Source organism: Denticeps clupeoides, chromosome 1, assembly GCF_900700375.1.
Source record: "Denticeps clupeoides chromosome 1, fDenClu1.1, whole genome shotgun sequence".
In the NCBI taxonomy this organism is placed as follows: Eukaryota; Metazoa; Chordata; class Actinopteri; order Clupeiformes; family Denticipitidae; genus Denticeps; species Denticeps clupeoides.
Genome location: NC_041707.1, coordinates 30,919,276 through 30,947,039, shown reverse-complemented (window position 1 = coordinate 30,947,039; position 27,764 = coordinate 30,919,276). Strand labels below are relative to the sequence as shown.

The 27,764-nt window shown below is 39.9% G+C and overlaps 2 protein-coding genes across 4 annotated transcripts; one reads left to right on the top strand and one right to left on the bottom strand.

The window, feature by feature from the left end:
• Nucleotides 1-588: 588 nt before the first annotated feature.
• Nucleotides 589-27,089, bottom strand: xdh (xanthine dehydrogenase). Of its 3 annotated transcripts, XM_028970914.1 has the most exons (36): nucleotides 26,989-27,074; nucleotides 26,822-26,879; nucleotides 24,492-24,588; nucleotides 24,210-24,318; nucleotides 23,867-23,993; nucleotides 23,700-23,761; nucleotides 23,526-23,603; nucleotides 23,035-23,127; nucleotides 22,695-22,836; nucleotides 21,777-21,869; nucleotides 21,419-21,570; nucleotides 20,795-20,888; nucleotides 20,434-20,543; nucleotides 19,243-19,427; nucleotides 18,968-19,142; nucleotides 18,660-18,749; nucleotides 17,577-17,746; nucleotides 17,221-17,347; nucleotides 14,120-14,239; nucleotides 13,367-13,463; nucleotides 12,953-13,077; nucleotides 12,521-12,654; nucleotides 11,862-11,949; nucleotides 11,684-11,770; nucleotides 11,270-11,461; nucleotides 10,949-11,094; nucleotides 10,601-10,682; nucleotides 10,145-10,240; nucleotides 9,927-10,055; nucleotides 9,558-9,632; nucleotides 9,400-9,452; nucleotides 9,180-9,294; nucleotides 9,034-9,099; nucleotides 8,773-8,961; nucleotides 2,206-2,373; nucleotides 589-2,087 (listed from the first exon to the last, which is right to left on the bottom strand). In XM_028970914.1, exons 1-36 carry the CDS (start codon nucleotides 27,034-27,036, stop codon nucleotides 2,037-2,039), a joined length of 4,023 nt encoding a protein of 1,340 aa, XP_028826747.1. In that variant the 5' UTR covers nucleotides 27,037-27,074; the 3' UTR covers nucleotides 589-2,036. The 3 variants fall into 3 exon arrangements, 2 of the variants coding, with proteins under 2 accessions (XP_028826747.1, XP_028826748.1); XM_028970915.1 differs by lacking the exon at nucleotides 24,492-24,588 and having other exon boundaries at nucleotides 26,989-27,035; XR_003749015.1 differs by lacking the exon at nucleotides 589-2,087 and having other exon boundaries at nucleotides 2,239-2,373; nucleotides 8,773-8,957; nucleotides 26,989-27,089.
• LOC114785144 (uncharacterized) lies at nucleotides 2,880-4,249 on the top strand. The gene is made up of 2 exons (XM_028970930.1): nucleotides 2,880-3,446; nucleotides 3,544-4,249. Exons 1-2 carry the CDS (start codon nucleotides 2,931-2,933, stop codon nucleotides 3,940-3,942), a joined length of 915 nt encoding a protein of 304 aa, XP_028826763.1. The 5' UTR covers nucleotides 2,880-2,930; the 3' UTR covers nucleotides 3,943-4,249.
• Nucleotides 27,090-27,764: the final 675 nt, after the last annotated feature.

Below are 27,764 nucleotides of genomic sequence, written 5' to 3'. Positions count from 1 at the left end.
ATTGTTTGAACATAAATATAATAATAATAATTTGCCATGGCTTTTTAATGGCTGGGTTAGGGTTTGTCAGGCTAGTTATTCTCATCACCTGGGTCATGGCTCTGATTATGGGCTCAGTCCAGCTATTGCTTCTTTTTCATGTACAATGAAGATGAGGTTCATGGTGCACTTCAACTTTTTGGGGTGTATGCTCTTGCATGTGGTCATGTGTGTTATCTGTGCCGACATCTTCCTGATGGTGAGGAGGAGATTAGGGCAATACATCCTCCTGTGGGTGTGCACGTAAAATGACATTCAAGTATTATGAAAAGTAGGGCTGCACGATATTGGGAAAATATGCGATAATGATATTTCTTGCGATATAACATTTCCGTGGAGAAATGCTTTTTATTATTATTAGCTGTTTAAAAAAAAACATTTAGATATGTAATGAGCATATAATATATATTCATCTGGTTTGTGGTTTGCTGTTACCATAGACCTGCCAACACAATATGAATTGCTTTCAAATATTACTTTTTATTTACATGTACCCATATACTCATCAAGAGTGTCTTATAACAAGAGCATCTTTTAAACAAACTATTTCCTTGTCTTGCTTGTTTTTATATATATAAAATATTATTTAAAAAAATGAAATAAGAAAATACTATTAAACAAAGTGTACAGGCCTCAAATAAATTGGTATGTAGTGGAATCCTCTGCCTTATGGGATAGTGAAGCGTCCATCGAATGCCTACTACAGAATTCGGCGGGAAGTAGTAGGTCATCCGGGTACTTCTCGTCTACTGTTTTTTGAATACTATGAATTCAGACATACTACTCGCTAGGGATGCACCGATACCAATACCACATTTTCTCATGTACAAGTACTCATACTCGTTAAATGTCCCCCGATACCAGGGACCGATACCACGCTCTGAGAAATGTCTGTTTGAGCAGCGTGTAAGGGGTTAATCACAGGCCCCGGCTCTTCCTCGTTTTTTCCACTCTGCTCGATGCTAATTCTGGTGGTTAACTGTTTTTTTTTTTTTTTTTGCTATTGTGCCCAGATTGTGACATGCCCCTGTCTATAATGTTGCTGACCTTACTGCTTTCCCATGTTAACTCTGCCATCAATCCCATTCTCTATGCCTACAGGATGAGGTATTTATAGTTTTTTGTTGTTATTGATGTCACTTCAGCCTAAGTGAAAAAACTAAGTGATTCCAGTGGACCAAATATGACTTTATTTGCATCAACAAACATGAATCTACTATGAAAGGCATAATTTAACCATAAATTTAATTTGGGTTCTCATTTTGAAGTACAGGAAAATTAACTGGGCAAATGTTGTTCTGTTTTCATGCAATCATGCATCAAATTGTACCAAATTATATATGCCCATATGCACTTACTGTACTTTTCATATATATTTATTTATATACATAATGTATGTTTTTAAACATTTATCTTAACATTTATTGAGCAGTCATGTACCATACTTAAAATTGATTGATATATTGGTTTTTGATAATTCTTATATTTTTTAAATGAAAAATACATGCCAATGTAGTATTTCAGGTAAAATATGTTTTCATCGCATGAATTTGGATTGAGTACACAAACATTTGTATCTAAATTGATCTTATGAAATCTACAGTATAAAAATCATTTTTCAAAATGATTAGTGCCAGTTCAAACAACAATGCCATCTAATGTTGGTTAACTGGTGTCCCAGCCATGTCTTGTCTTTTGCATTAGTTTAGAAAACTACATGACATGTATGTGAAGTAATACTGTTTCGTATTTTACTGTGTTAAAATGACTGTTAAAACCTATCTGGCATACATTAACAATGATATGAAGGCACTATGTCTATATATATTATACATCTACATTTCTGCTTTTAAGTGAGCTCTAAAACGTACCATGCTAACAGTCTGCTTAAATAGTAACATGTATATGGTTAATTCAGAAGTGGATAAATTAGGATTAAGACAAAAAGGCTTGGTTGAACAGTTCCCCGTGTACATGTTATGCTGTACCATCCAGTTTTACACCCTCACTGCCCATGGAGTGTATGTACCAGGTTCTGCAGGAGGGCACTGTAACACACACAAACACACACACACACACACTTGTAACACAGTTTAGAAAAAGCCTTAGTGAAATAAGATGATTCTTTATTAGTCCAACAAGTGGGACTAATGCACTAATCCTTACCAATTTTGTAAAGCGGTCTTCACAGGCATTGCGAATCCTCTCGGAAGTAGCAGGACTGTCTAATCTGAATGGTCCACTCAGACCTGATTCTGACCTGGCAGCTGTTATGGCATCTTTTATTGCATAGAATACTGAGGCTGCCATGAACAGGGGTGGCTCCCCCACTGCCTATAGGGGGAAACAATAAGCAATAATCATTGCGTACAAACTTTGTATTAAAATAGATGTGCAAGTGACATTACTTTAACTAGACAATAACAGATGTTACGTAAACACAAAAAATGGGACCCCAAAATAACACACAGGCTGTGTAATGTTAATAATAGGGGAAAAAAATCATACACCATACAAGAGGATCAGGATCAGATTTAAAAAGCCCTGCTCAGGAGGATGGTCCGAAATACAAAATGATCAATACTTCTGTCAAAAAGACAATTTTATTTGTCACATACACAATTATACAAGTACAATTTGCATTGAAATGTACCCCAATAAGGTTGTGCAAATTTCAAAGGCGAATTCGATTAAATTAAACAAAGAAAACGTAAGACACTTTTTAGATAAAATTTTTTTAGATAAAATACATGTCCAAAATGTTGTCAGGCACTTGGACGCTGTTTCAACCTCCACATCCGTAGGTGGCGCTGTAATTCGCCACCGCAGTCTAACAGGAACCCGGAAACGCCGGAACAGGCGCAGAGCCCCCACACAAGCCCAAAACAAGGATGCCGAAGAACAAGGCGCGAGTGGAGTCGTTTGTATGGAGTGACGACGAGGTCGAGCTCCTTCTCCACGTCACGTTGGATTACAAAACGAAAAAGTTTGACGACGGCGTCGACTGGGAGTCGTGTCCGTCGAAATACGGAGATATAATGGTCGCTTTCCAAACACTGTACCCAGTGGGCGATGTGGGCGGCGGGAAGGATTTTCGCCACGACCCTCAAGTTATAACAAAAGCACAGGTCAGCACCAAAATTAAAAGCATCCGAGGCAAATACAGACAGGCGCTGGACACGGGGCGCTGGAGTGGCCACGGGCGCGTAGTCCTGATGTTTTTTAAGTTGTGTTGCGAGATCTGGGGAGGCTCGCCCGCTACGGACATCGTCGAGACGGAGGACTTGAGCGAGTCGCCGTCGGCGTCCTCCGCGTCGCCTGCAGCAGTGAAGCAGGAGTCGTCGCCCGAAGAAACGCCGGACAGTCTGCCGTCGGTTGTGATAAAGCAGCGGCGAGATCTGCTGCGGGTATGTAGACATTTCAATGCTCGACACGCCTCCGCATGTTTTATGGTCAATAAAGCTGCGTTTAAAACGACCGTGCTGCTTTTATCTGGCTTTTTAGGCGAAGCTGAACAGAGGGGAAAAGCGGAGGAGAAACCTTCCAGCTGACCCTGCAGTGCTGGAAGACTTAAAAATTAAGAAAAGGATGCTGGACATAATGGAGCAGTCGGAAAGGCGGGCCTGCGAAAATCTGCAACAGATCAACCTGAATGTGGCAAACATCACAAACACTATCCAGGAGAGTCTGGCGCTGATGCGCGACTTCCTGAGGCTGCAGCAGCAAAATACCGCGCCGCCGCTCCACGACCGTGGCATGGAGCCGCTGCGATGCTCGCACATGCCGCAGTGTCCTGCTGTGCAGGGCACGTCCAGGCATGAGTGCAGCTGCCATGGCCTGACTGCGCCAGGCTGTCAGCCCGCGGCATCATTCACGCCACCGATAAAGCAGGAATACGACTAATTCATCTGCTCTTAAACTTGTCATGCATTGAAAGACTTTTTTTTTTTTTTTTTCCCTCTTCCCATGATGTATATTTGAATGTTATAATATAACACTCTTCTTAAAGTAAATGCAAAGTAAAAAAAAAAAAATCCAGGTGGGAATGGAGTCATGGGATTATTATCACGCCAAACAAAATCAAGACGCCAAGGTGCCACTGAGCAAAGCACCGTCCCTACACACTGCTCCCCGGGTGCCTTTCATGGCTGCCCACTGCTCACTAAGGGTGATGGGTTAATATCAGAAGACTCATTTTGTTGTGTCACTGTGTGTGCCGTGCATTGTAATGACATTTACATTTACAGCATTTATCAGACACCCTTAACCAGAGCGACTTACAATGAGTAGTTACAGGGACAGTCCCCCCCTGGAGCAACTTAGGGTTAAGTGTCTTGCTCAGCAACACAATGGTAGTAAGTGGGATTTGAACCTGGGTCTTCTGGTTCATAGGGGAGTGTGTTACCCGCTATAGGCCACCCTATGACAAACAGTTAGCGCTCGCTATTTTTTTGTGTGCACAACGATTGATTGTCACAATGACAATCATTTCAGTTTAAGTTTATTTCACAACCTATTAGGTTGAAAACATAGAAGGCTATCCCCCAAAACAGACTTATGATTGCAATGAGGGGGAAGGAATCAGTCATGGAATTATTGCATTGTATGATTGGTTTTTGTCAAATTGTACTGCTTCCAAAACAGAGTTTTCGTCCACATAGTCCTTGTTTGCCTCACAGTAATTGTGCAGAACAAAGCAGGAATAAATGACATTGGGTAGGTCTTTAAGGTTGATGTCCATGGGCCTTTTCAGCGCATGGAATCTTGCCTTGAGGCGACCAAAAGCATGTCCGATCACCATGTGTGCCCTGCACAAACACAGCCCGACATATCGGTCCTGCGGCATAGACCCACCATTTGAATATTCCTTCATGAGGAAAGGCAGCAGAGGATCGGCAGGGTCACCAAGCAAGGAAATGGGAATTCCCTCTTCACCTTCCACAGTCTGTTTTTCTAGTGCCGGGACCCTTCCTGTCCTTAAAAACCGGATTAACCTCGTGTTGGCGCAGGCCCGTGCGTCACGAACACTCCCGGGTGACGTGATCACAACATCCATGAACCTGTACGTGTAATCACACACCGCCTGGACGCTGACGCAGTGTCCGCCTTTCCCGTTCCCGAACTCCACGGAGTTGCTCGGCGGCTGCTTGATTTCGACGTGGGTGCCGTCGACCGCGCCCAAACACCGCGGCACGCCGTGCGCACGGTGGAAGCCCTCGACCAGCTCCGCCGCCTCGGGCTCGGTGAACGGCAGCTTGACGTATTTTGGCCCGAGGTGCGTCGCGATGGCTTTACAGGTCTGCCTGACGAAGGCAGACGCAGACTGCCGGGACACGCCAAACGCGTCCGCGGTCTCACGCAGCCTTCCCTCGTTGCTCAAATAATACAGCGTCATGGCGACTTTTTTTATCGGATCGACTGGTGCTCGCATATTGGTCATTTGCCCTTCGATGTACGGACGAAGCTCTTCGAGCAGGGCGAAGAGTGGTGCTCGGGACATGCGGAAGTTTTCTCTCCATTCTGTGTCCGCCACAACGCCGTTGGCGAAGTTGTCCCACCAGGCGCTGGTTCTCCCCGGTCTCACCCAAAGTGCTCTCCTTGTCTGGCGCCTAGTTTTCCTCCGCGGTGTGTCGAGCATCCGGAATATGGCGTTGTTCACCAGCCTTCTCTTCTCGTTCAAAATGTACAGCGCGCAGAGGATTTCTTGGAGTTGATTTATGAGGCTCTGCAGCAGGTGTAGCTGCAGCATAACCACGGACATGTAGTCCGCCATTGTGGTTGTATATACTATGACGCGTTTGGGGTTAAAGGTCAGGTCGCGTTTGAATACGGCAGTCTGTCAGTTCGAATGCGTCAACAGAGCCGCCATTTTGGGAAGGGTTGAGCTCTATCAGTGACAAGGTGGCATACAGAATTAAACAACCTCAAATCGGCAAATTTAAGAAGCAGTTTTATTGTTTTGGTCCGTTACAAACGTCAGACACGTATTTATGACCGAGCTGCGAATAAAATGTTAGAGAGGCGTTGTTGTCATTCTTCTATTCAAATTGAACTTAAACTACACTCCTACTATGTAAGCCGAAAGACCCTGGACCCTGATAAACCCTGTAGCATTGCCATCCATATTCACATTTATGCATTTAGCACAAGCCTTTATCCAAAGCAACAGGGAACTATAGACAACGAACTGTACACAATACAGACAAGGAAAAGAACTTATTTTTTTATTAATAGAAAGATGAGCGTCAATTTGCCTACTTATTTGGAACTGCTGCTCTGTAGTTGGAGAGTATGTACTTTTGCAATATGGCGTTCTCTTAAATTTTAAAACCAAGACAAGATAACACTAATAACGTTATTTGTCGAACACAAAATTTGTAACATACAAGATGATAAAATATTAGGGTGGTAGTAGCCTAGTGGGTAACACACTCGCCTGTGAACCAGAAGACACAGGTTCAAATCCCGCTTAGTACCATTGTGTCCCTGAGCAAGACACTTAACCCTAAATTGCCCCAGGGGGACTGTCCCCTGTAACTACTGATTGTAAATCATTCTGGATAAGGGCGTCTGATAAATGCCATAAATGTAAATGTAAAATGAAATGTTACTTATAAAAAATTATGCCTTGATCCTTGACCGTTCGTTATTACAGCCATACGAGGCACAAAAGTCCGGCATCTTCCCTGATACCATCAGAGAAGTGTGATTGAATGAGTTTGGAACCCTGTCCCAATTAGGCGGCGTTATTGATGCATACTGAGGGGGTGAACGCAACATCTAGTATTTATATCTATGGGTGGGGCTAATATCTCAGCGTTTGTTCACAAAAGAGGCATTTTGCTGTCCACATGCATATGTGGGTGAGGAATTTTCACTCACAAAAAAATAAACAGGGTCCTTCAAACAAAATCGGTTTATACAATTTCCTGATTTATATATATAAAAAAAAACATTCTGGTGTGGATGGGTGCTTTGCCACCAGTCATTGCCACTCATCTCTTGTGTATGGTAGGGCTGCACGATATTGGGAAAATATGCGCTAATGATACTTCTTGCGATATAACATTTCCCTAGAGAAATGCTTTTTAAATAATAATAATAATAATAATTATTATTAGCTATTTAAAATAATCATTTATATATGTAATGATCATACTAAAATAAACAGGTAATATATATATTCATCTGATCTAATTAAATCTAATAAAAAGAAACAATATGTCATGGAAGTTGCAAATATTTAGACTTCAAGACATTATGAATGACTTAAAATCCTCAGCAGATATTCTGATTTCTGGTTTGCTGTTACCATAGACCTGCCAACACAATATGAATTGCTTTCAAAGATTACTTTTTATTTACATGTAACCATACACTCATCAAGAGTGTCTTAAAACAAGAGCATCTTTAAAAAAATATTTCCTTGCCTTGCCTGTTTTTTTATATGTATAAAAAATATTATTAAACAAAAATGAAATAAGAAAATACTATTAAACAATGTGTACAGGCCTCAAATAAATTGGTATGTAGTGGAAAGTGAAGTGTCCATCGAATGCCTACTACAGAATTCGTCTGGAAGTAGTAGGTCATCCAGGTACTTCTCGTCTACTCTTTTTTTTTCGAATAGTATGAATTCGGTCATACTACTCGCAAGGGGTGCACCGATGCCGATACCACATTTTCTTAAGTACTCGTACTCGTTAAAAGTCCCCCGATACCGGGGACTGATACCACGCTCTGAGAAATGTCTGTTTGAGCGGCGTGTAAGGGGTTAATCACAGGCGCCAAGTGCCCGCCCCCAGGCCCCAGCTGCAGCTCAGAGCGGGGAGAAGGCGAGACCTGTCAGCCTTGTGGAACTATTTCAAAGTGCATGAAGACGACAAAACAATCCACGTGCTGTGAAAATAACACTGACAAATAACACGAGTACATTGCATTGAGTGACCAGCCACTCTCGCCTAAACTACACTTCTCAGTGAAAAAACCCATCCACAGCCTACTGCAAGCCTCCTCTGCGTTTAGTTTCACCACGGATATTAGGACAAGCAGTGTTAGCCCCGTGTCGCTAAGTAGCCTAACCTCCCTGTGGATAGACAAGAGTTTCATGCCTGAACAATTCCGCGGCTCGCACACCAGCCAGGCTATAACGCATGTGTTTGAGGAAATGCTCCAGACATGGGGTATACAACATGCTTTTCATTTTAAATAAATGTTCTTAATTCCAAACTAGTCCCTTGTTTTGTTGTTAAATTATATGACTAAAGCTGTAAATTTAAAATTTTTTTTTATTAAGTACTCAATACTCATACTCGTTCTCCAAAAAAGTGGTATCGGTGCATCCCTACTAAACGCCTCGGATACTGTTCTTCACATACAATATAGTGTGATAGTATAATAGTCCCAGTATATAGTGTATAGTGTGCGAATTTCATTTATTGCAACTCTTTGCGATACAGCTATCGCGTCTACTATTATCGTGATAATGGTAATTTTTCGATATATCGTGCAGCCCTAGTGTATGGTTGTATGTAACCCACGTTAATAGAAATGTTCTGTTTTTATTCCCCCATGTGTCTTTATGTTAATTAATAAAGCATTAGTGATGTCGTGCATATATGTTTCATGCCTCTATTGTGACATGATGTGAGTACTTTCCAGATTTATTAAGTACAACAGGTTTTTCAGACAGCCAGTTCAAAGTTAGATTAATAATTGCATATATGCACGTACCTTTGATGAGAAAATGGCTTTGTCATTGGGGGAATCTCTCAGTAATGAAACTTGTAGTTCCACGGGAATGTCGCCAAATGCAGGGATTTTGTACATGCCTGGGCCCCGTGTTAACAGGCTTCCCTGTGGTGAGTAGTGCAGCTCTTCCAGAGTAAACAGGCCCAGCCCCTGCATGAATGCTCCCTCTACCTGAACAGAATAAACATAGTTACTTCTATGAAGACGTAATAACATCACAGAAGTCCACATGTCTGAACATACCTGTCCAATGTCAATGGCTGGGTTTAGACTTTTACCCACATCCATCACAATGGTGGTGTGCAGAGTCTGAAATTAGATAATTACAGATTTATTATCATTGAAGATCCTTATGGCCTTTATAGGAACTATGACATCAGGTAAAGTACCTTCTGTCTGCCCGTCAGACAATCAATCTCCACCTCAGAGCATGATACACCATAGCTGAAATAATTGAATGCTCTTCCAGAGTTACTATCAAAGTTGTAGCCCAGATCCGGGGTCCTAAAACAGACACATACATAAGCACAGTATTTTTTTGGATCCATTTGTCAACAATACATTTCAATTAGATTTTTAAAATGTTTTAGTCAACAAATTGTTCCATACTTATAAAAGCCATTTGCAGATAGGTTTACTCTGTCAAAGTAAGCAGCATTCACCTTTTAAAAAGAAAATATTATACACATTTTAAAATTGCTTGGTAAACAGATTTTGTCATGTAAAAACAATAAATAAATTCATCAAATAAAAATAGTAAGACTGACCCAGTCCTCCCAACTGCCTTTGGGGTTCTTGACTTTGTATGGTTCCAGGCGCTGAAGCAGAGTCTGACATGCGTTCTGCAGCAGATATTCATTTATATTTTAGAAATTTAAGTGTACATGCAGGTCTGTCAGGCATGTGAAAAGATGTTAGTTTACAAAGCCAATAGACTGGACAAATAATATAAAACATGCCCCCCCCAAGAATTCACAATTTCAGTTTCCTTGAACGTCATTATCACGTACAAGTACATGTCCCACTAACACCTAATGATGATGTTGTATGTAGTGCCTCTAAATTAGTGTCTTAAATAACCATGTAATGGCCACTCATGTATGTGAGCCTGATACTGAGGGTCTGCACAGCCTTACATAAACTGCCATGCCATTGAGGTCAGAAGAGGCAGATGCTGCAGTAGGGCTGGTGTTGGCCACTGTGTTGGTGCTGGTCTCGCTGATGAAAATCTTCGAGCAAGGTATACCTAGGGCTCTGCTAGCTACCTGTACATGGACAAAAAAACCTACACAATTACAATTCTGTATGAAAGGTTTCTGGCAAAGGTTGATTAAGAATTGAGGCTAATATTTACCTGAACCATTTTGGTGTGCAGCCCCTGTCCCATTTCTGTTCCTCCGTGAGTGAGCAACACTGATCCATCTGTGTAAATATGAACCAGTGCTCCTGCCTATGCAACCATAAGAAATCATTACATGACAAAAAGAGAAATAAATAATAACAGTAGCCACAATAAATAACATAAACCACTTCCCAAAACACTAATAACACATATTTCATGGCAAAAAGACATGACACAACCACATTTTCTCTTATGTTGAGATTATTTAGTTATTTTGTTCAGATCTGTTGTACGACAGTAGCTATATGTTTCCAGTGTGATGATGAAGATGATTAGCTAGTATGTTTCTTTAATAATTAATAATTTTCAGCTTGGCCCCCTGGGCAACTGGCTACACAGTTGTGATGGACTAAGGTATATCCGTAAAACCAAAGGATTTTGTTCAATAAACATATTGAGAGCACTCACTTGGTTGAGGAATACAGATGTGAAGCTAATCCCAAACTTGGTAGGTATGATGGAGAGTCCTCGCTTTGTCCAGCGATGCTGTCTGCAGAAAAACATTCATTTCCAAAAATCAGCAGTGCAATGGCAAGATGAATATACAAGAAGGCACACTGGGTTGGGTTCCAACTAAATTCTGAGCAGTTGAGAACATAAGATGTTTGAGGATTATTATTTATTTTTCAAGACTGTCATATACATAATGAGTAAATTAGGCAAGACAAGCTGCTGTGAAGACTGAACATTAATTTAAAAGATCAGTGTTCTAACCATTGACCCATGGAACTTGGAACCTTCTAAATAACAAAATACCTGTTAAACTCTTCCACAGCACCCTGACGTTTCATATAGTTGGAGATATCCAGGCACTCTTCCCAACATTTGCCAATGGTGAACTGTTCCAAGCGTTGGTTGAATGGCGTCAGGTCCCCCTCATTGTACAAGTTCATCCTGCGTACCTGTGGTATTTTAAGGTTTCCTCACATATTTGTCTCTATCATGACTTTGATGCATTTGATCATACTTCTACATGACGAACAGGAATAATTAAATATGTTTCCACCCAGTCTGCGTTGTACCTTCATAAAAATGTGTTAGGTGTGCATAAATTGATGCTCATAGACTGCAAGTCACCTCATAACTTGGGATTCCACAGGCCAGGGCCACGTCACTCATCCAGCTCTCTGCCACCATCATACCTTGTGGCCCACCAAATCCCCGGAAAGCAGTGTTGGAGGGCAGGTTGGTTTTGCACATGTAGCCTGTGCCACAAACATGTGGAATGTTGTAGCTGTTTTCCATATGGAATAGAGCCCGTTCCACAATCTATCAAATAGAAGAACGAAAATCTTCAACAAAACAGAATATTTGGATATTTGGATCTTTATACACAATGTTTAATTTAGTAATGAATTGATACATAATTATTTGGAGTTCTGTATTGTTTCAATTGGGACAAAGATAAAGAAACCTTGGATAATGGTGTTTAAGTATTCTGCCTGTACAGGAAACCACAGTAGTATTTTCATTCATAGTCGTTGTACTTACTGAGAATGAGAGATCCTTTGAGTTTCCTGCATTAGCATAAAAGGTCACATCCAGAGCTATAATTTTTCCTGATGTCATATATCCCACCTAGTAAGAAATGCTTAGCATAAAAACCAAACACAAAACTGAAATGTTGAACACACACATTTTTATGTGGCTTAAAAACAATAATTATTACCTTATAACGACCCAAAAATGGATGCCGGCCACCAGTGACAAGCATGTCCTCATCTCTGTCTAGCATACATCGGACAGGCCTTTTCACTCTAAGACAGGTAACATGCAAAAATGACATAATTACAGTCTGTAAATATGAATTTTGGTGTCATCAACAGATAAATGCTAGGGCTATAATAATACTGTAACTTCACATTTTGATGCATGGTTCAGTTTTTAAAGAACATAAAGAAAATAAGCAAATAGACTATAATAAATGAAATACAAAATTCTATTCAAACCAATTTTCTTCAGAAGTAAGGAAAAAGAATGCTCTTGTGGCCCCTGACAAGATGGCTGTTACCCAAGCCTAAATCCACTTATGGTAATAACTTTTGTACATGCAGGGTGTCAGCAGAATGTCTCTGTTATAGACATATTTGGACCACATTTGTTATCAAACCAAGCATGCAAATTACCAGCAGTTTAATCTAGGCATTCTGATCTGTGATCTAGTATGTGTGACATTCATGAACACTCCCCATACACTACGTCTTATATAGTGATGGGGAAATGCAAAAAGTATTATTCACCATATATTAATACATATATTTACATAAATGATATTGAGATTTTTTTGCACATTGAGAGCAGGCTGCAATTGTAAGTGTATCAGCTCACTTGCTTGCTGCCACAGCAACCACAGTTGAAAGTATTATGCTTCTGCTCTCTTTTCCACCAAACCCACCTCCCATCCTCTTCACTCTGCACACAATCCTATTGGCTGGCACACCCAGTGCCTTAGCAACCAAAGCCTAGGAGTTAAGACTTGGGTTTAGTATGTGTGTGACACAATGTTACATATCCAAAAGGTAACTAACATGATAAACACAAATAAAAACACTGAATTCAAATATCTACAGTTACATTCCCTGGAAATTCCTTTTCTGCCACCTTATTGGAATATGCTACCACAACACAGCACAACAAATGTAGGAAAAGTAGAACTGAAAACTAATCCCACTCCAGATCATATACTGGGATTCTACTGTCTTGAGTGTGCAGGAAGGCAGAAACAAGAAACACCACATGCTGATTTGGTAGCTAGGACACCTGTGTCTTTGAGGCTGTTTGTGTGGACACAAAGAGCTCCATTTCTCCATCTTCCCCTTTAGGAACAGCCACAGTGCAGTTTGTCTCCAGGTAGAAGTGTTCTTGGCCTCCTATATGAATTTCACCTATGATATAAAAAGAAAGTGAAAGTGAAGTGATTGTCATTGTGAAACACTGCAGGACAGAACACGGTGCACACTCTTCATTTGACCCATCACTGTAGTGAGCAGTGAGCAGACATGACAGGCGCTCGGGGAGCAGTGTGTGGGGATGGTACCTTGCTCAGTGGCACCTTGGCGCATCGGATTTTGAACCTGCAACCTTACTCGCTAGGCAACTACTGCCCCAAAGGGATACTTGAAGCCAACTAGTCCTTTAAAGTCATAAAATCGTTCTTAAAATCATAAAACGTACCTTCCAATATATGATCTGAGTCTTTAAAACCTTGTGCAGTATCCCCTTTTTTCATAGTTCTTACTGGCTGATAGAATGACTGGGAGTCAATGGCATCCTGTAAAAAACAACAACAGAATAACAATTCAGTGTTTCTGCAATAAGGGTTAAAAGTCAATCTGATCTGATTTACATATTTCTCATACAGCTCTCTTTTTGTATTATAATGAGCAATCATAAGTGAAGTGATTGTCATTGTAACACACTGCAGCACAGCACATGTGCACACAACAAAATGTGTCCTCTGCTTTTAACCATCACCCTTAGTGAGCAGTGGGCAGCCATGACAGTCACCCAGGGAGAAGCGTGTGATGACAGTGCTTTGCTCAGTGGCACCTTGGCAGATCGGGATTCAAATCAGGAACCTTCTGATTACACCTCTGATTCCTTACTCACTAGGCTGTCACTGCCACAGGAGGTGGTACATTCTGAATGACTTTCTATCTGGACTGGTTCTATACTGGTCAACATAGCTTTCTAACCACAAAAGCTGAGCTAATATTTATGTTTCGCTTAGGTCTGAGACCAGAGGCTTGTTAACTGTTAGCTAATTATGAATGATATAGCATGCTTACCACAGAGCAAGCTGAATAACAGTAAGCAGTAAAATGCATATGCTAGTACAAGAAGAAGTATTTTGTGTGCAGTGTGTAATTTATTATATGTTAGGTAATGCAGAGCCTACACAGATTTCATGAATACAGCTGTACTGACCTGAATACTGATGATAGGTTTCAGCTCATCATACGTGATCTTAACCACCTTTGCAGCTCTCTGGGCATGTGCTTGGGTATCAGCAACAACAGCACCCACAATGTGGCCGACACATGTGACCTACAGACACACAGAAAAAAGTGAACATAGACAATTGTTCATAAAGATGTCAACTCTATGATTATTAACAGGCATTTAATTTTTTTATCCGGCAGTTACAATGGTTTGTGGCATAACAGCGAAAAGTCACATTCAATCATTAGCGCAAGGCTTTTTAACAACTTTTTAAAGGATGCAAAAAGTCCAGAAATCAGCAATTTTCCAACACCAGAATTTCCCCCAAGTAGAACATCCAGCTGCAGTGGGGCAAAAAAGAGTTTAGCAGCCGCTGATTGTGTCACACTGAAGTTGTGACACTTAAATTGATGAGAGAGGTTTTCATCATAGGTACACTTTAACCGTCTTATACAGAATGCTAAAATCACAGGAAGTCACATAGTATGATTTTATTTGTATATGGTGCAGTATTTAGCACCTACAAACAAGCAAGAATTTTGGCCCTCACATACCTGTTACTTCTTTTTTAAGAAGGTCTTCCAGCCTTAACACATTACCTGTATTAACAGCACCTTTTGAACTCATTATCTGTATAAAAGAGGCCTGTCCACACCTTCAAACTGTCAGACTCCAACTTCCAGCATGGCCAAGACCAGAGAGCTGTCTAAGAACACCAGAGGCAAGATTGTACACCTGCACAAGACTTGGATCAGCCAATCTACAATAGGCAAGCAGCTTGGTGAGATCAACTCTTGAAGGAATATATACAAGATCACTGACAATCTCCCTCAATTTGATTCTCCATGCAAGATCTCACCTCGTGACGTACAAATAACCTTGAGAATGATGAGGAAACAGCCCAGAACTACATGAAGGGAACTGATCAATGACTGGTCAAAGAGAGCTGGGGCCATAGTAACAAAGGTTACTATTAGTAACAGCATGTATCATGAGATTTTGGGCAAAACTCCTCCATCAGTGAGAGCATTGAAGATGAAACGTGGCTGGTTCTTCCAGGGGCAGTGGTGGCCTAGCGGTTAAGGAAGCGGCCCCGTAATCAGAAGGTTGCCGGTTCGAATCCCGATCCGCCAAGGTGCCACTGAGGTGCCACTGAGCAAAGCACCGTCCCCACACACTGCTCCCCGGGCGCCGGTCATGGCTGCCCACTGCTCACTCAGGGTGATGGGTTAAATGCAGAGGACAAATTTCACTGTGTGCACTGTGTGCTGTGCTGCTGTGTATCACATGTGACAATCACTTCACTTCACTTCAGCATGACACGGTTCCCAAACACACCAACGTAGGAGTGGTTATGTAAAAAGCATTACAAGGTTCTGGAATGGCCTAGCTATTGACCAAATACTTATTTTCTGCACAATTACAGTTGAAACCAACAGTTTACATCAACTGTATAAAAAGACATACGTTTACATACACTAAGGTTAGGATGCATTTAAACACAAAGCCCTGATCTCAATCCCATAAGAAAATTTGTGGTCAAAGCTGAAAAGACGTGTGTGAAAGCAATAAAAATAATTTCTTGCACATTATTTTGACATTTAGTAAATAGAAATGATTTTGGGCCTAAAACTGAAAGGGTTTTGTATGATTTAATATTAGACAGTAAGAAAAAAAAGTTATTGTATACAGTGTATGTAAACTTTTGTTTTCAACTGTATACAAATAATTTGGGCAGTGGTGACCTAACGGGTAAGGAAACGGACCTGTAATCAGAAGGTTGCTGGTTCGAATCCCGAACCACTAAGGTGCCTTTGAGGTGCCCACACACTGTCCCCCGTCTTTTCATGGCTGCCCACTGCTCACCAAGGTGATGGGTTAAAAGCACAGGACACATTTCGTTGTGCTGTACTGCACTTCACCTCAAATAAATTATTTAAAAATCATACAATGTGATTTCTTGGATTTTTTTTTCACATTCTGTCTATCACATTATTAAAATTACAGACCTATAATCTTTTTAAGCAAAACAACTTGCACTGTTTGTGGCTGCCCCACTGTACCTTAACATAATTAATATAATTAACTTTTAATAAAAGTTAATTATATGCATCATATTCTATGAGCGATACACAAATTATATATAAACTGATAGTAATTTCAGCCATTACTCATTACCAAACAGCAAGCACCATTTAAATCATACCTTTTGTAATATTTTATATTAATTTCAAATAAAGTCAGCATGGAAAGTATTCGGCACAATTTTGCTTTAATATCGAACCTTCATGACACAAGGGAATGTTGTCTGGAGGTTTACACTTCGGTCCTGTGGAGAAATGTGGCTTGAGAAAAATTACACTTTATTTTATAATCGGTTTAAATTACATTTTGCATGTCTGACATAGGTACAGAGTAAGCTATTTCACACTTAAGTGTGTGTCTACAGTAAACTGTAATGGCAGTTATATTTTATACTCATCGGTTTTGTGTGTTTAAACAAGTTCTAGAGCTGAAAAAGTTAAACCACATCTTTTTGTGCCATCACATGCCATGTGCACATAACATTTAAATTATGTCTAGCATGGCACAAAATAGCAAAAAAATCCTAGTAGTAATGCCCTTCTAAATTCTTTGAATCTGTGACTTTTAACTAAGGTTAAAATTCAATTTAGGCCTTTTCATTTATAAATCATTACAATGAGTGTAACCAACACACTGAGATCTTTGAACTTGACAGGAATTGCAGACAGTCAGTACACATGTTCATGTTCAAAGTCAAATATGCTTGGCTGCTGTAGGATTAAACATGTAAAGACAATAATGGAGTTACAAGACAAATGAGAGCAGTAAAATTGTGCTTTTCTTCATTATTAGGACTTTCTATAAGGACAACTTCAATAAGGACACTTTACTCACCGATTGCGTACTGATTTTAAAATGCTACATTTGTTGAAAGTGTTTATCTTTCACTTTGTCTTTGCCCTAGTGTCCCTAGATGGGCTCTGTCAGTCACAACCATAATAAGGACTAAGCATTTATGTATAGTGCGTGAAAATATGTACATCTGAGCTACAAAAACGTACCATTTTCTCGGCAAGGACTGACTCATCATAGAACGCAGGACCCGTTATATTACTTCCGGGAATGTCCTTCGCAAAGACAAAGGCAACAACTCCAGGTACTGTCATGGCTTCACCTGTGTCAATAGAGCTACCAAGTACAGGGAGTAAATGCAGAAGAATAATTATACAGGTTTGACTTTTTAATGACAAATAATGTTTGTTTAAAAAAATTTCATTGGCCAAAAGGACCCAAGGACCAAAATTTAATTAAGAAACATAATGACACATGCCAGTGAATCTAAATTTCATAAATTCAGAATAAGCCATCGATGGTGATAATACAAGCAATAAATTTTACGAGCACTGGTGGCACATACAGTATGTGAGCGTGTGCTTTGGTGCTGGTTATTAGAGCTAAATGGAGCTCATTCTCATAGCATGGGATGTCATCGCAGTACACAGCTTCCCCTGTGGCCTGCTTGAGAGCAGAAAGGTGCATGATGGGACGGCCCACAAAATCCTCTGAGCTCTGTCCAGGAGGTACAGCCTGTATAAAAACAACAGAAGGATAAGAACATCACATTTTTGTTACCTTCGTGAGGTCTGAAAATCAGAGCATACTGGTGTTTCTTATGTAGTCCGTACACAAAATGTTAAACAAATTCTCCCTTGTCTTTGTGTGAACATCACACAAAACATCACAATGAGCCCCTTCATTTAAATGCCTTCGTTTAAATATACATTCATAAGCACTGCATCACTCCACTATTTGTGTGTCTGAGTACTGAGATGTGGCTTTATTTGAAAAGAAAAAAAAAGTGTTCACATCATAAAACGTTAAAGGTTCCCTGACAGGAAACGTCAGAGGAATTCTTTTTATAGCATCCAAGTAAATGATCAACCCAGGGATCAACCCCATGCAACCATCCACTCATAAGTGAGAATTCTACTCAACAATGTTAATCTTGAAAAGAGAAACTACATAAGGGCGGAGATTTTTTTTCAATGTTCGAATGAAAAAAGGTAAATGACTTTGAAAATGCAAAAACCCCCAAAATCCAAAAAAAAAAAAATCAAAACTGTTTAAGATAAACTAGGACTGCCTGTCACATTTTCATACTGAACGCTAACTCTGTGTGTCCACATTCAACACTATTTACCTATGTATGCTATAGAACATGAGTTTAAGTCATTCACGCCAATACAAAAGCAAGTCTCCTTATATAAATTAAAAAGTCTTCTGTTATACTCTCTACATACATACTGTTTTATTAGTTAAATAAAAAAAAAACATGTTATAATCTGATTAATTGTCTTTTTCTATTACCAAAATGTATTTAAAAGAACTGGTAATTGGTTGTCCTTGTAATTGCAATCTGTTCCAAATTTGAAACAAGAGAAGATCTACACCTCTACTAATAATCAACAAGAACAGTGTAGTTCCCTGGGGAAAAGATTACCTGGAACAGCTGGACACTGGACGGAGAATCTTTATGAAACAGCTCTGTTGCACTGGAGTAATCTGGTTTAACATCTTCCACAGTGACATTCTGCACAAAGCCAAAACAGGAGCGTGAGCCTTTTAATGTTATTGAACATAAACACAAAATTGACATCATAGTTAGTGCTGTGATATTGATTATGAATACTCGCTCTAGGCATTAAGTTTATAGTTCAGCTGACCAGCGAAATCTGCAGTATTTTTAGTCTTTCTGTGATAATTATTTTGGGTGTAATATTTATTTGTTTGTTAACATCTGATAAGCACCTCATGCTGAAGGTCCACTGCCAGATAATGCTTGACAGTCAGGTAGAATTTGAAGAATAAACTGAGGGTGAGAGTTCGCCTGTAGGGCACCATCCCACCAGGGGCAGAGGGTGGCAGAACCATTTCCTCAGCCAGAGAAGCACATGCATCCTCCAGCAACTTTTCATTCCATGCGCTGTCAACAAGAATTCCAGTGTAACAGATCCGAGCTACATGAGCTTTACAGAAATAATGAGTTATATAAGGAACACTGATAAATGAGCCACAGGCCCAACCTTCCAATGAGCTTCTTGCAGGTGGTCTTTGGAATTACTGTGGTAGGAGCCATTCCTCCAAAGCTTAGTAAGATTTTTTCCACAATGTTGGAGCCTTCTTTGAACACAACGTTCATCCCACAGGTCACAATTGCAATATCATCCTCTTGTCGTGGAGACTGTTTAAAAGCTGAGAAGTATTGACCCTACGACATGCAACATAAACAGAAATTGCAGAAGAGCATGACAATTTTCAGTTTGATGGTGTTTAAAGTACATTCTCTAAAAACCAGCTGTAGTTCTTTACAATAATTATAAAAAGAAGATACACTGACTTTACTTAAGTTTCTGAAATTATAAAGATCCAGTCTTTGATAAGACAGATGCATAAACATTGTAAATGAAATAGGAATTAACCTGGTAATTAACCTCAGGAAGTGTGGGGACCTTAAAAAGGTTAAAGCCTGAAGGTTTGAACTATTTTGAACACCAGTGAGAATAGAAATAAGTTATAAACAAATATGCATACAATTTTCCAGACTAGAAAAAATACATGTAAACATGAATCCACTGAAAGTGACATCAAACATTCACATTTTCTCAAACAGTTTATATGGACACCTTTTTCTTTCAAAAGTTCTGTTTCTCATTTAAATTATTTTTAGGTGACCCCTGAGCTGTGAATGCTTAAGCTTTGAGCAGTAAAAATGTATGCTACTATGATACCAAAATTCATACTACAAATTTTCTTGATATATCTGGGAGACCGTGGAGGCAAGTAGTTAGAAATCACCATCACATGATTTCATGATAATGAAAGCTGCGGCACCACACCCTGGTACTACATTTACTAATAAAGGGTAGAGCTACTTACTTCTGCTTTATTTCCTGCTGTGATGTGATGATGAAATAAAGAGTCATGTGATATGAAATACTGCTGATTTCTTCTAATATATAAATAAATACATGTAAATATGAATCCACTAAAAGTGACATCAAATATCAAAAGCCAGCAAAAATTTTGCTGGCTTTTTTTAATTGTATAAGGTGGTAGTAGCCTAGTGGGTAACACACTCGCTTATGAACCAGATGACCTTGTGTCCCTGAGCAAAACTCTCCAGGGGGACTGTCCCTGTAACTACTGATTGTAAATCACTCTTGATAAGGGCGTTTGGTAAATGCTGTAAAATATATGTTTCCTTGTTTGTTTACCTTTTTTGTGTAAGGAATTTCGATTGACAGTAGAATCTCCTCAGGCTTTAGAGCAGTTTTCCTGTAGCCTGGGAAAAAGTTGTCATCCATCTTAAGAACACGTCTTTCATCTGGAAGATGGGGATAAAAATGATTTCACATACATTCATCCCTTCTGACATCATAAGGTGTTCAGCATCTGTTACAATGTCACAATGCATGTATGTCAGAATGAACATAGCTCAATAATAACATGACAAGTACCTTTTCAGCAATTTATATCAACTCAAAAAGCTTTGAAAAACTAGTAAAACATTATCCATATCCTTATCTGACTATGCAATGAAAGCACATGACCTTCCAAGAAAAAAGTGAACTGTACCTTTGGACATGGTAGTTAATTTGCATGCAGCAGCCATGAACACTGGATTTAGGTCTGAGATGGGACTTGCGGTCATTATATTACCCCCAATGGCCTGAGAGTAGATAGCACAGATTTAAAAGAAACTACATGAAAAAATTACCAATATAGCAAAGATTTTAAAGAAGTATGATATAATGCCTTTGGGGGAAAAAAGTAAATCTCAGATGATTTGTAAGATGACAAAATAATACTTATGTAAAGGGTGGTAGTAGCCTAGTGGGTAGCACACTTGCCTGTGAACCGGAAGACCCAGGTTCGAATCCCGCTAACTACCATTGTGTCCCTGAGCAAGACACTTTACCCTAAGTTGCTCCAGGGGGACTGTCCCTGTAACTAATGATTGTAAGTCGCTCTGGATAAGGGTGTCTGATAAATGCTGTAAATGTAAATGTCATGTTTGCAGCACCGATCTGAAATATACATTATTTCTCGAGATATGAAATTTGAAAGTGGTTATTTTTGTCATTGTTACTCAGGATTTGAACCCACATCCTTTCGGGTACGAGTCTACTTTCTTAACAGCTAGGCCAAGACTGCCCCAAATTTGAAACAATACTTGATTATTGTTTGCTCGAGACATACGGCAACATTTCTGATCTGCTTGCCGGCAAACCAGCGAAGCTGCTCTAGTATGGCCTTGAACACTTCCGTCTGGTAGGTCGGTAGTTTGGCCACAGCATCCCGGAGCACCTCCCCCAGCAGCGTCAACGTGCAAGCCGCTCCAAAGACAATACCTGTGTTAGATGGAAAAATTGTCTGGCCACTGTCTCAGAGAGACAAACGTACAAACCACACTGATAAACTGGCTATATTTAATATTTTTCATGTTTATGCTTTTTTTCTTTTACATGTACTGTATATTATGTATATTATGCTGTAATTATACTGTATATTTTGTATATTGTTGTATTGAAAATAAACTTCTTAAACTTGAACTCACCCTGCTTTGTGTGCTGAACACTATTGAGCTCTGAGATGTAGGCTGGGGCCAGAATGACAGGATACAGCAGGTTTTTGAACTTCATCTCTATGCCTACAACACAGGTTTTCGGACATCTCGTCTCAGCTATGTCATCATTCAGGGTCAGTCACTACCGAAACATTAACTTAACATTCTCATCATCATAATATCAGACGTCTAGATCATAATAACAGGAACATTTTATTTCTGAAACATTCACATTTTCTCAAACAGTTTATATTAATGTTGTTATACTAATTCTCACTTGGACACTTTTTCTTTCAAAAGTTCTGTTTCTCATTTCAATTATTTTTAGGTGACCCCTGAGCTGTGAATGCTTAAGCTTTGAGCAGTAAAAATGTATGCTATTATGATACCAAAATTCATACTACAAGTTTTCTTGATATATCTGGGAGACCGTGGATGCAAGTAAAAAAAAAAAAAAAAAAAAGTGAAGTGATTGTCACATGTGATACACAGCAGCACAGCACACGATGCACACAGTGAAATTTGTCCTCTGCATTTAACCCATCACCCTGAGTGAGCAGTGGGCATCCATGAAAAGCGCCCAGGGAGCAGTGTGTGGGGACGGTGCTTTGCTCAGTGGCACCTCAGTGGCACCTTGGCGGATCGGGAATCGAACCGGCAACCTTCTGATTACAGGGCCACTTCCTTAACCATTAGGCCACCACTGCCCCACTAGTAGTTAGAAATCACCATCACATGATTTCATGATAATGAAAACTGCGGCACCACACCCTGGTACTACATTTACTAATAAAGGGTAGAGCTACTTACTTCTGCTTTATTTCCTGCTGTGATGTGATGATGAAATAAAGAGTCATGTGATATGAAATACTGCTGATTTCTTCTAATATATAAATAAAACCGGCATACCGACTTCTGTGTTCCCAACCACGAGTTTTGATTCTGGATAGTGAGATTTCAGATCCAAGAGCTCAGTCAGTGTGCTGGGTTGTATCCAAAGCACTCTTTCACCTTTGAACTTCATTTGCCTTGGAGGCTGTTTCCCTAAATTCTACAGAAACAACCATGCATTGAAACAAACAAAAAAAAATAATTCAATTCCGGTTTCAAGCTGCTAGCCCTTCTTGAATCAGAATCAGAGGCATCTCATGTGTATGTATGCTGTACAAAAATCCAATAAATATGATACATGATTATGTATATGACATAAAAGATAAGGTTACATTTAGTATATTGTATTGTTGTTTACCAGCAGTTCTGGTGGAAATATGACCTCCTGTGTTGGGTCCAAAGGTATGAATTTTGAAGGATCATACATCTGATTCAGAACAGTGGGGTCTTCCTGTATAAAACATATTTGAACGCCATAAGCAGATGATAAAACAAATGAACACGTGTCAATGGGACTTGAGGCTGGCAATCTGCACTGCATTAGCTGATCAAAGGTTGTGAAATCATGACCTAGATGATGTTTGCTCCATAACTGGATTTTGACCTTAGGCCACATATTTGTGATCAGACATGTGACTGAATGTCTACATGTCCTGCATACAACCATGGCACATCCATTTACAACCCACACAGAGGATTCCAGTCAAAGATAGAAATTTTCAGTGAAAGTGTCTGAAAACCATAACACTGGAGAACACAGCAGATTATCACAGAAATAACATGGGCTCAGCCCCAACACAGATCATGAGTGTCTGAAACAAACATTATTAAGAATGGTAGGATGCTCACACTGATGTCTTCCTCGTTACAGTTGTTTGCCATGCAGCAGCCTTTTCCCCTTCCTCTACCTCCACAACAAGCACTTTTCTGAAAAATAATAACACATATGACATTGCAGAAGCCATCAGGCTCAAAGCACTAAAGCAACACAAGAGCACAGTACCAGAGACCAAAGTCCAGTACCTTTGCAAATGTCTTGTAACCTTCCAATATTGGCCTGTACCCGGTGCAACGACAAAGATTGCCTATAAAAGGCAAAGAATGAAAAAATAGACAGAATTATTGGTTATTATTATTATTAATGTTGTAGGCCAGTGTGTGGAATATGTAAGAGGTTCACAGAAAAATACCTTGGAAAGCCTCTTCAATGTCCACCATGCTTGGCTCAGGGTTGTTCCTCAGGAGAGTGTACATGGACATGACCATTCCAGGAGTGCAGAAACCACACTGTGAGCCATGCGCTTTGGCAATTCTCTCCTGCATATTTTTACACAAGTTTGTCTTATAAATATGATAGAATGTCACAATTGACTAACTTGAAAGAGCAATAGTCACTAGCACACCTCATGTTCTTTACACAGCTCAATCAAGAGAGATCATGAAAACAGTGCGAGTACTTTGATTTTGCAGTGCTATAATGGTATGGAATCAAAAAGTGATTCCATACATTTTCAAAAAGACAAATGTTCTTGCCTGAACAGGATGAAGTCTGGAGGCCACAGTGCCAATGCCATCCACTGTGATGACAGCGCAGTGGTGTAGTGAGCAGACAGGAGCGAGGCATGCATTAACAGCATGGTGACTGCAATGAAGATACTGTCAAGGACTCACACAGAACCAAGTGTATAATTCTGAAACACATTTCTCCAAATAATAATTAACTATCTGACAACAATAAAAACCTCCAAATTAGGAAATCTAATGGAACGACTTATTTCTGACTAAACAGTTCTGTGAGGTCAGTGAAAAGGATACACAATGCACTTTAGGTGAGGATGAAACTTGGAGATCATTACAGTACATGCTCCACAGCCCCCTTCTGCACAGCCCAGTTTAGTTCCAGTCAGTCCCACTGATTCACAGATTGGTTAAGGAGCAGTACTTACAACTTGCCTCGTTGAAAGCAATTTTTATTCCATCTTTACACTCCAATTCTTAGTAAGAAAACAACAGCATGTAACTGGCTGTCAGATTTTCTAAAGTTAGGACAACACTGGATAGTTACAAATATTAGTGGATTTTTTAATGATTATGAGACTGGAGTTGCCTAGAGAAAGAGGGAAAAATAGCAGGAAAAAACCTAATACAGTGGTTAAATATTTCCTGCTGTATTACTATTATCACAAGCATTTATATTTAAAATACATTTTTAATATAGACAAGATCAGAAAAAAGAAAGATTTTCTTATTTTCCACCCCCACTTCTACCTTGCAATTCATTTCCACACTATGCCATCCGCGTCATGTGCTGCATGTGGTCTCACTTCCATTTTCACCAGATTAAGCATGAATGTTTCATTATCACAGAAACATTTTTTTTTTTTACAATCTTTTCTCAGCTCACACTATTCAACCAACTCCAAAAAATTGTGTGTAGCCCAATAAGTGTAGCAGCCTATGCAAAAACACTGAGCCATATGTCATCAAAACTCACTTCTAGGTCTCTGGTTGTGAAGTTGCTGGTGACTACATTACACAGTGACTTGTGTTTTACCTTTATTTTTCAGTAACCAGTGTCTAAGTGGCCTTTTTTTTAACCCACTCTGTGTAGTCACACTGTGGACTCGTATCTGCCTGCAATAAAATATATGTGCACCAGTGAGAAACCATGCAAATTAAAATGAAACAACATGCACAGGTCTATACTTAATCATTAATGTACAATGATTGCACGTATAAACCTGAAATCTATATAAACCTGAAATTGACACATTAATTTGTGTCAGTCACATCAAAATCCAAATGCAGTCGGTGACGTAAAAATGATATACTTATTCAAATTCAAGTAACATTATGAGGAGTTTTTTGACCCTCAGCCTGCCAGGGTTCTCACACGATTGACAGAAACCGTTCTAAAGCTTTATGGTCTACAACAGGGCAGTGCTTCAGGCAAACTGTCCCACTCCGTGTCCCACTAGAGCAGAATATTTCCTCAGCTTCTGCTTCAGTAACTACATTTTAATGTACCTCATGTAACATGCACAAAACACTCCAAGCCATTAGCAGCAATACTGTAAGTTCACCGCATTCCAACCTCTCAAAAAGATGCAAGCTACGAGGAACTCATTGGTCACTGAAACCACCGCCAAACCAAAACTTCAAACAGTTTTAAACTTTTCTCTGCAACAATAGTTTTTGTATATCTGCTATTCATTCAATGTGTTTTCTTTATTTTCAGAAGGCAACTATGAGTGAACACATGTGAATGTGAAAAAGTGGAGACTTTACAGTCACCGGACCAGAACCCAATCGAGATGGTTTGGGGTGAGCTGGACCGCAGAGTGAAGGCAAAGGGGCCAACAAGTGCTAAACACCTCTGGGAACTCCTTCAAGACTGTTGGAAAATCATCTCAGATGACGACCTCTTGAAGCTCATCGAGAGAATGCCAAGAGTGTGCAAAGCAGTAATCAGAGCAAAGGGCGGCTATTTTGAAGAAACTAGAATATAAAACATGTTTTCAGTTATTTCACCTTTTTTTGTACATAAGTACATAACTCCACATGTGTTCATTCACAGTTTTGATGCCTTCAGTTAGAATCTACCAATGTAAATGGTCATGAAAATAAAGAAAACACATTGAAGGAGGTGTGTCCAAACTTTTGGCCTGTTCTGTAAGTCGTACCCTTCGGGTCGCTTTTTGATCTGCTTTCATTTTATATATTTTTATTTCGTCTCAGAACTGCACCGTTCATCGCTTCTTTACCGTTTCCCCGCTCCTCGGTGTGTGTGTGTGTGTGTGTGTGTGTGTGTGTGTGTGTGTGTGTGTGTGTGCACTTGCCGTGTACGAGTTTTTAGACGTTCAACTGAGGCTAGTGCGTGGAAAAGTTTAATCATTCAGGGAAACTAAATAATTAGGCAGTGCGTGTGAAAATGAAACTGATATTAACTTACGGTGACGGCATTACAAGCAGTTCGGAACAGAACCTGGCAACGAACTCGAAAAATAAAAAGTGACGCATCACAAAAGTTTATCCATTTATAACATTTTTGGATGACTAATCTTGCCGTTTTAGTTAAGTTATGATTGATAATATACAAGGTAAAATTGCATGTCATATATATTCACATGCGGTTTTCTGGATACATTTCCTTCTGAGGTATGTCAGAAGTGTCATTTCTGGTTCTGCATGATTTTCAACAATCTGCAGGGAATGAAAACATAATAATATAATCATGATTCGAACATTATTGAAGCTCAGCATGAAGTAATATTTATTCCCCTGGCAAATAAAAAAAAAACGTTAATGTTACCCTTTTCCCGTTAACATAGAACAGCAGCTCATCTCCCGCGGGCTCCATCGCTCCAGTTTCTTCCTCCTCTGCACCGCAGCTCTCGATAGGCGTCAGGTTCCTTTCAGCCCCGCCCCTCTGCAACCATTGGTGTCTCCACCGACACGTGACATAAAGTTGATTATCAAACATTAAACGCCCTGGAGACCTTTATACTGACACAACAAAAGGATCTTTCATTAGATTTTTGGTAGGCAGTGGTGGCCTAGCAGGTAATGAAGGTGGACCCTTAATCAAAAGGCTGGCTCGAATCCCACTGAGGTGCCACTGAGCAAAGCATCGTCCCCACACACTGCTCTCTGGGCACCTTTCATGGCTGCCCATGGGTTACCAAGGGTGATGATTTAAAAGCAGAGGACATATGTCGCCGTGCGCACCATGTACTGTGCTGCAGTGTTTCACAATGACAGTCACTTTCACTTCACTTCTGAAAAACACAAATTGTTAAAACTTTTGATGATTGTTTTCCCGGTACTGACCCATTTCTGAAGACGACGCATACAGCTGCTCCCACACTACCCCTCATCACCATTGGTACAGTCTCAGCTTTCTTCTTCATGGTGTGGTGCCACCATGGACATCAAGAACCGATGACAGTTTTGTTGATCTGCCTGCATGTAGCTTCTCAGAAACAGCCAGAAGGGCCATCTCAGTAGAATGAGCTGTTCTGAAGCCAGACTGGTTAGGATCCAGGAGGTTCTTCTGTGACAGATGAAGTGATAGCTGATTGTAGACAC

Bases quoted from the DNA above. Each gene is read 5' to 3' on its own strand.
- LOC114785144 (XM_028970930.1), top strand. From the start codon at position 2,931: ATGCCGAAGAACAAGGCGCGAGTGGAGTCGTTTGTATGGAGTGACGAC. The intron at 3,447-3,543 runs GTATGTAGACAT...CTGGCTTTTTAG, and splicing joins AGCGGCGAGATCTGCTGCGG to GCGAAGCTGAACAGAGGGGA.
- xdh (XM_028970914.1), bottom strand. From the start codon at position 27,036: ATGGAGCCCGCGGGAGATGAGCTGCTGTTCTATGTTAACGGGAAAAGG. The intron at 19,143-19,242 runs GTTGGGCCTGTG...TCTTGTTGACAG, and splicing joins TGCAAGAAGCTCATTGGAAG to CGCATGGAATGAAAAGTTGC. The intron at 2,374-8,772 runs GTACGTGCATAT...TTCCCCCTATAG, and splicing joins AAGCCATTTTCTCATCAAAG to GCAGTGGGGGAGCCACCCCT.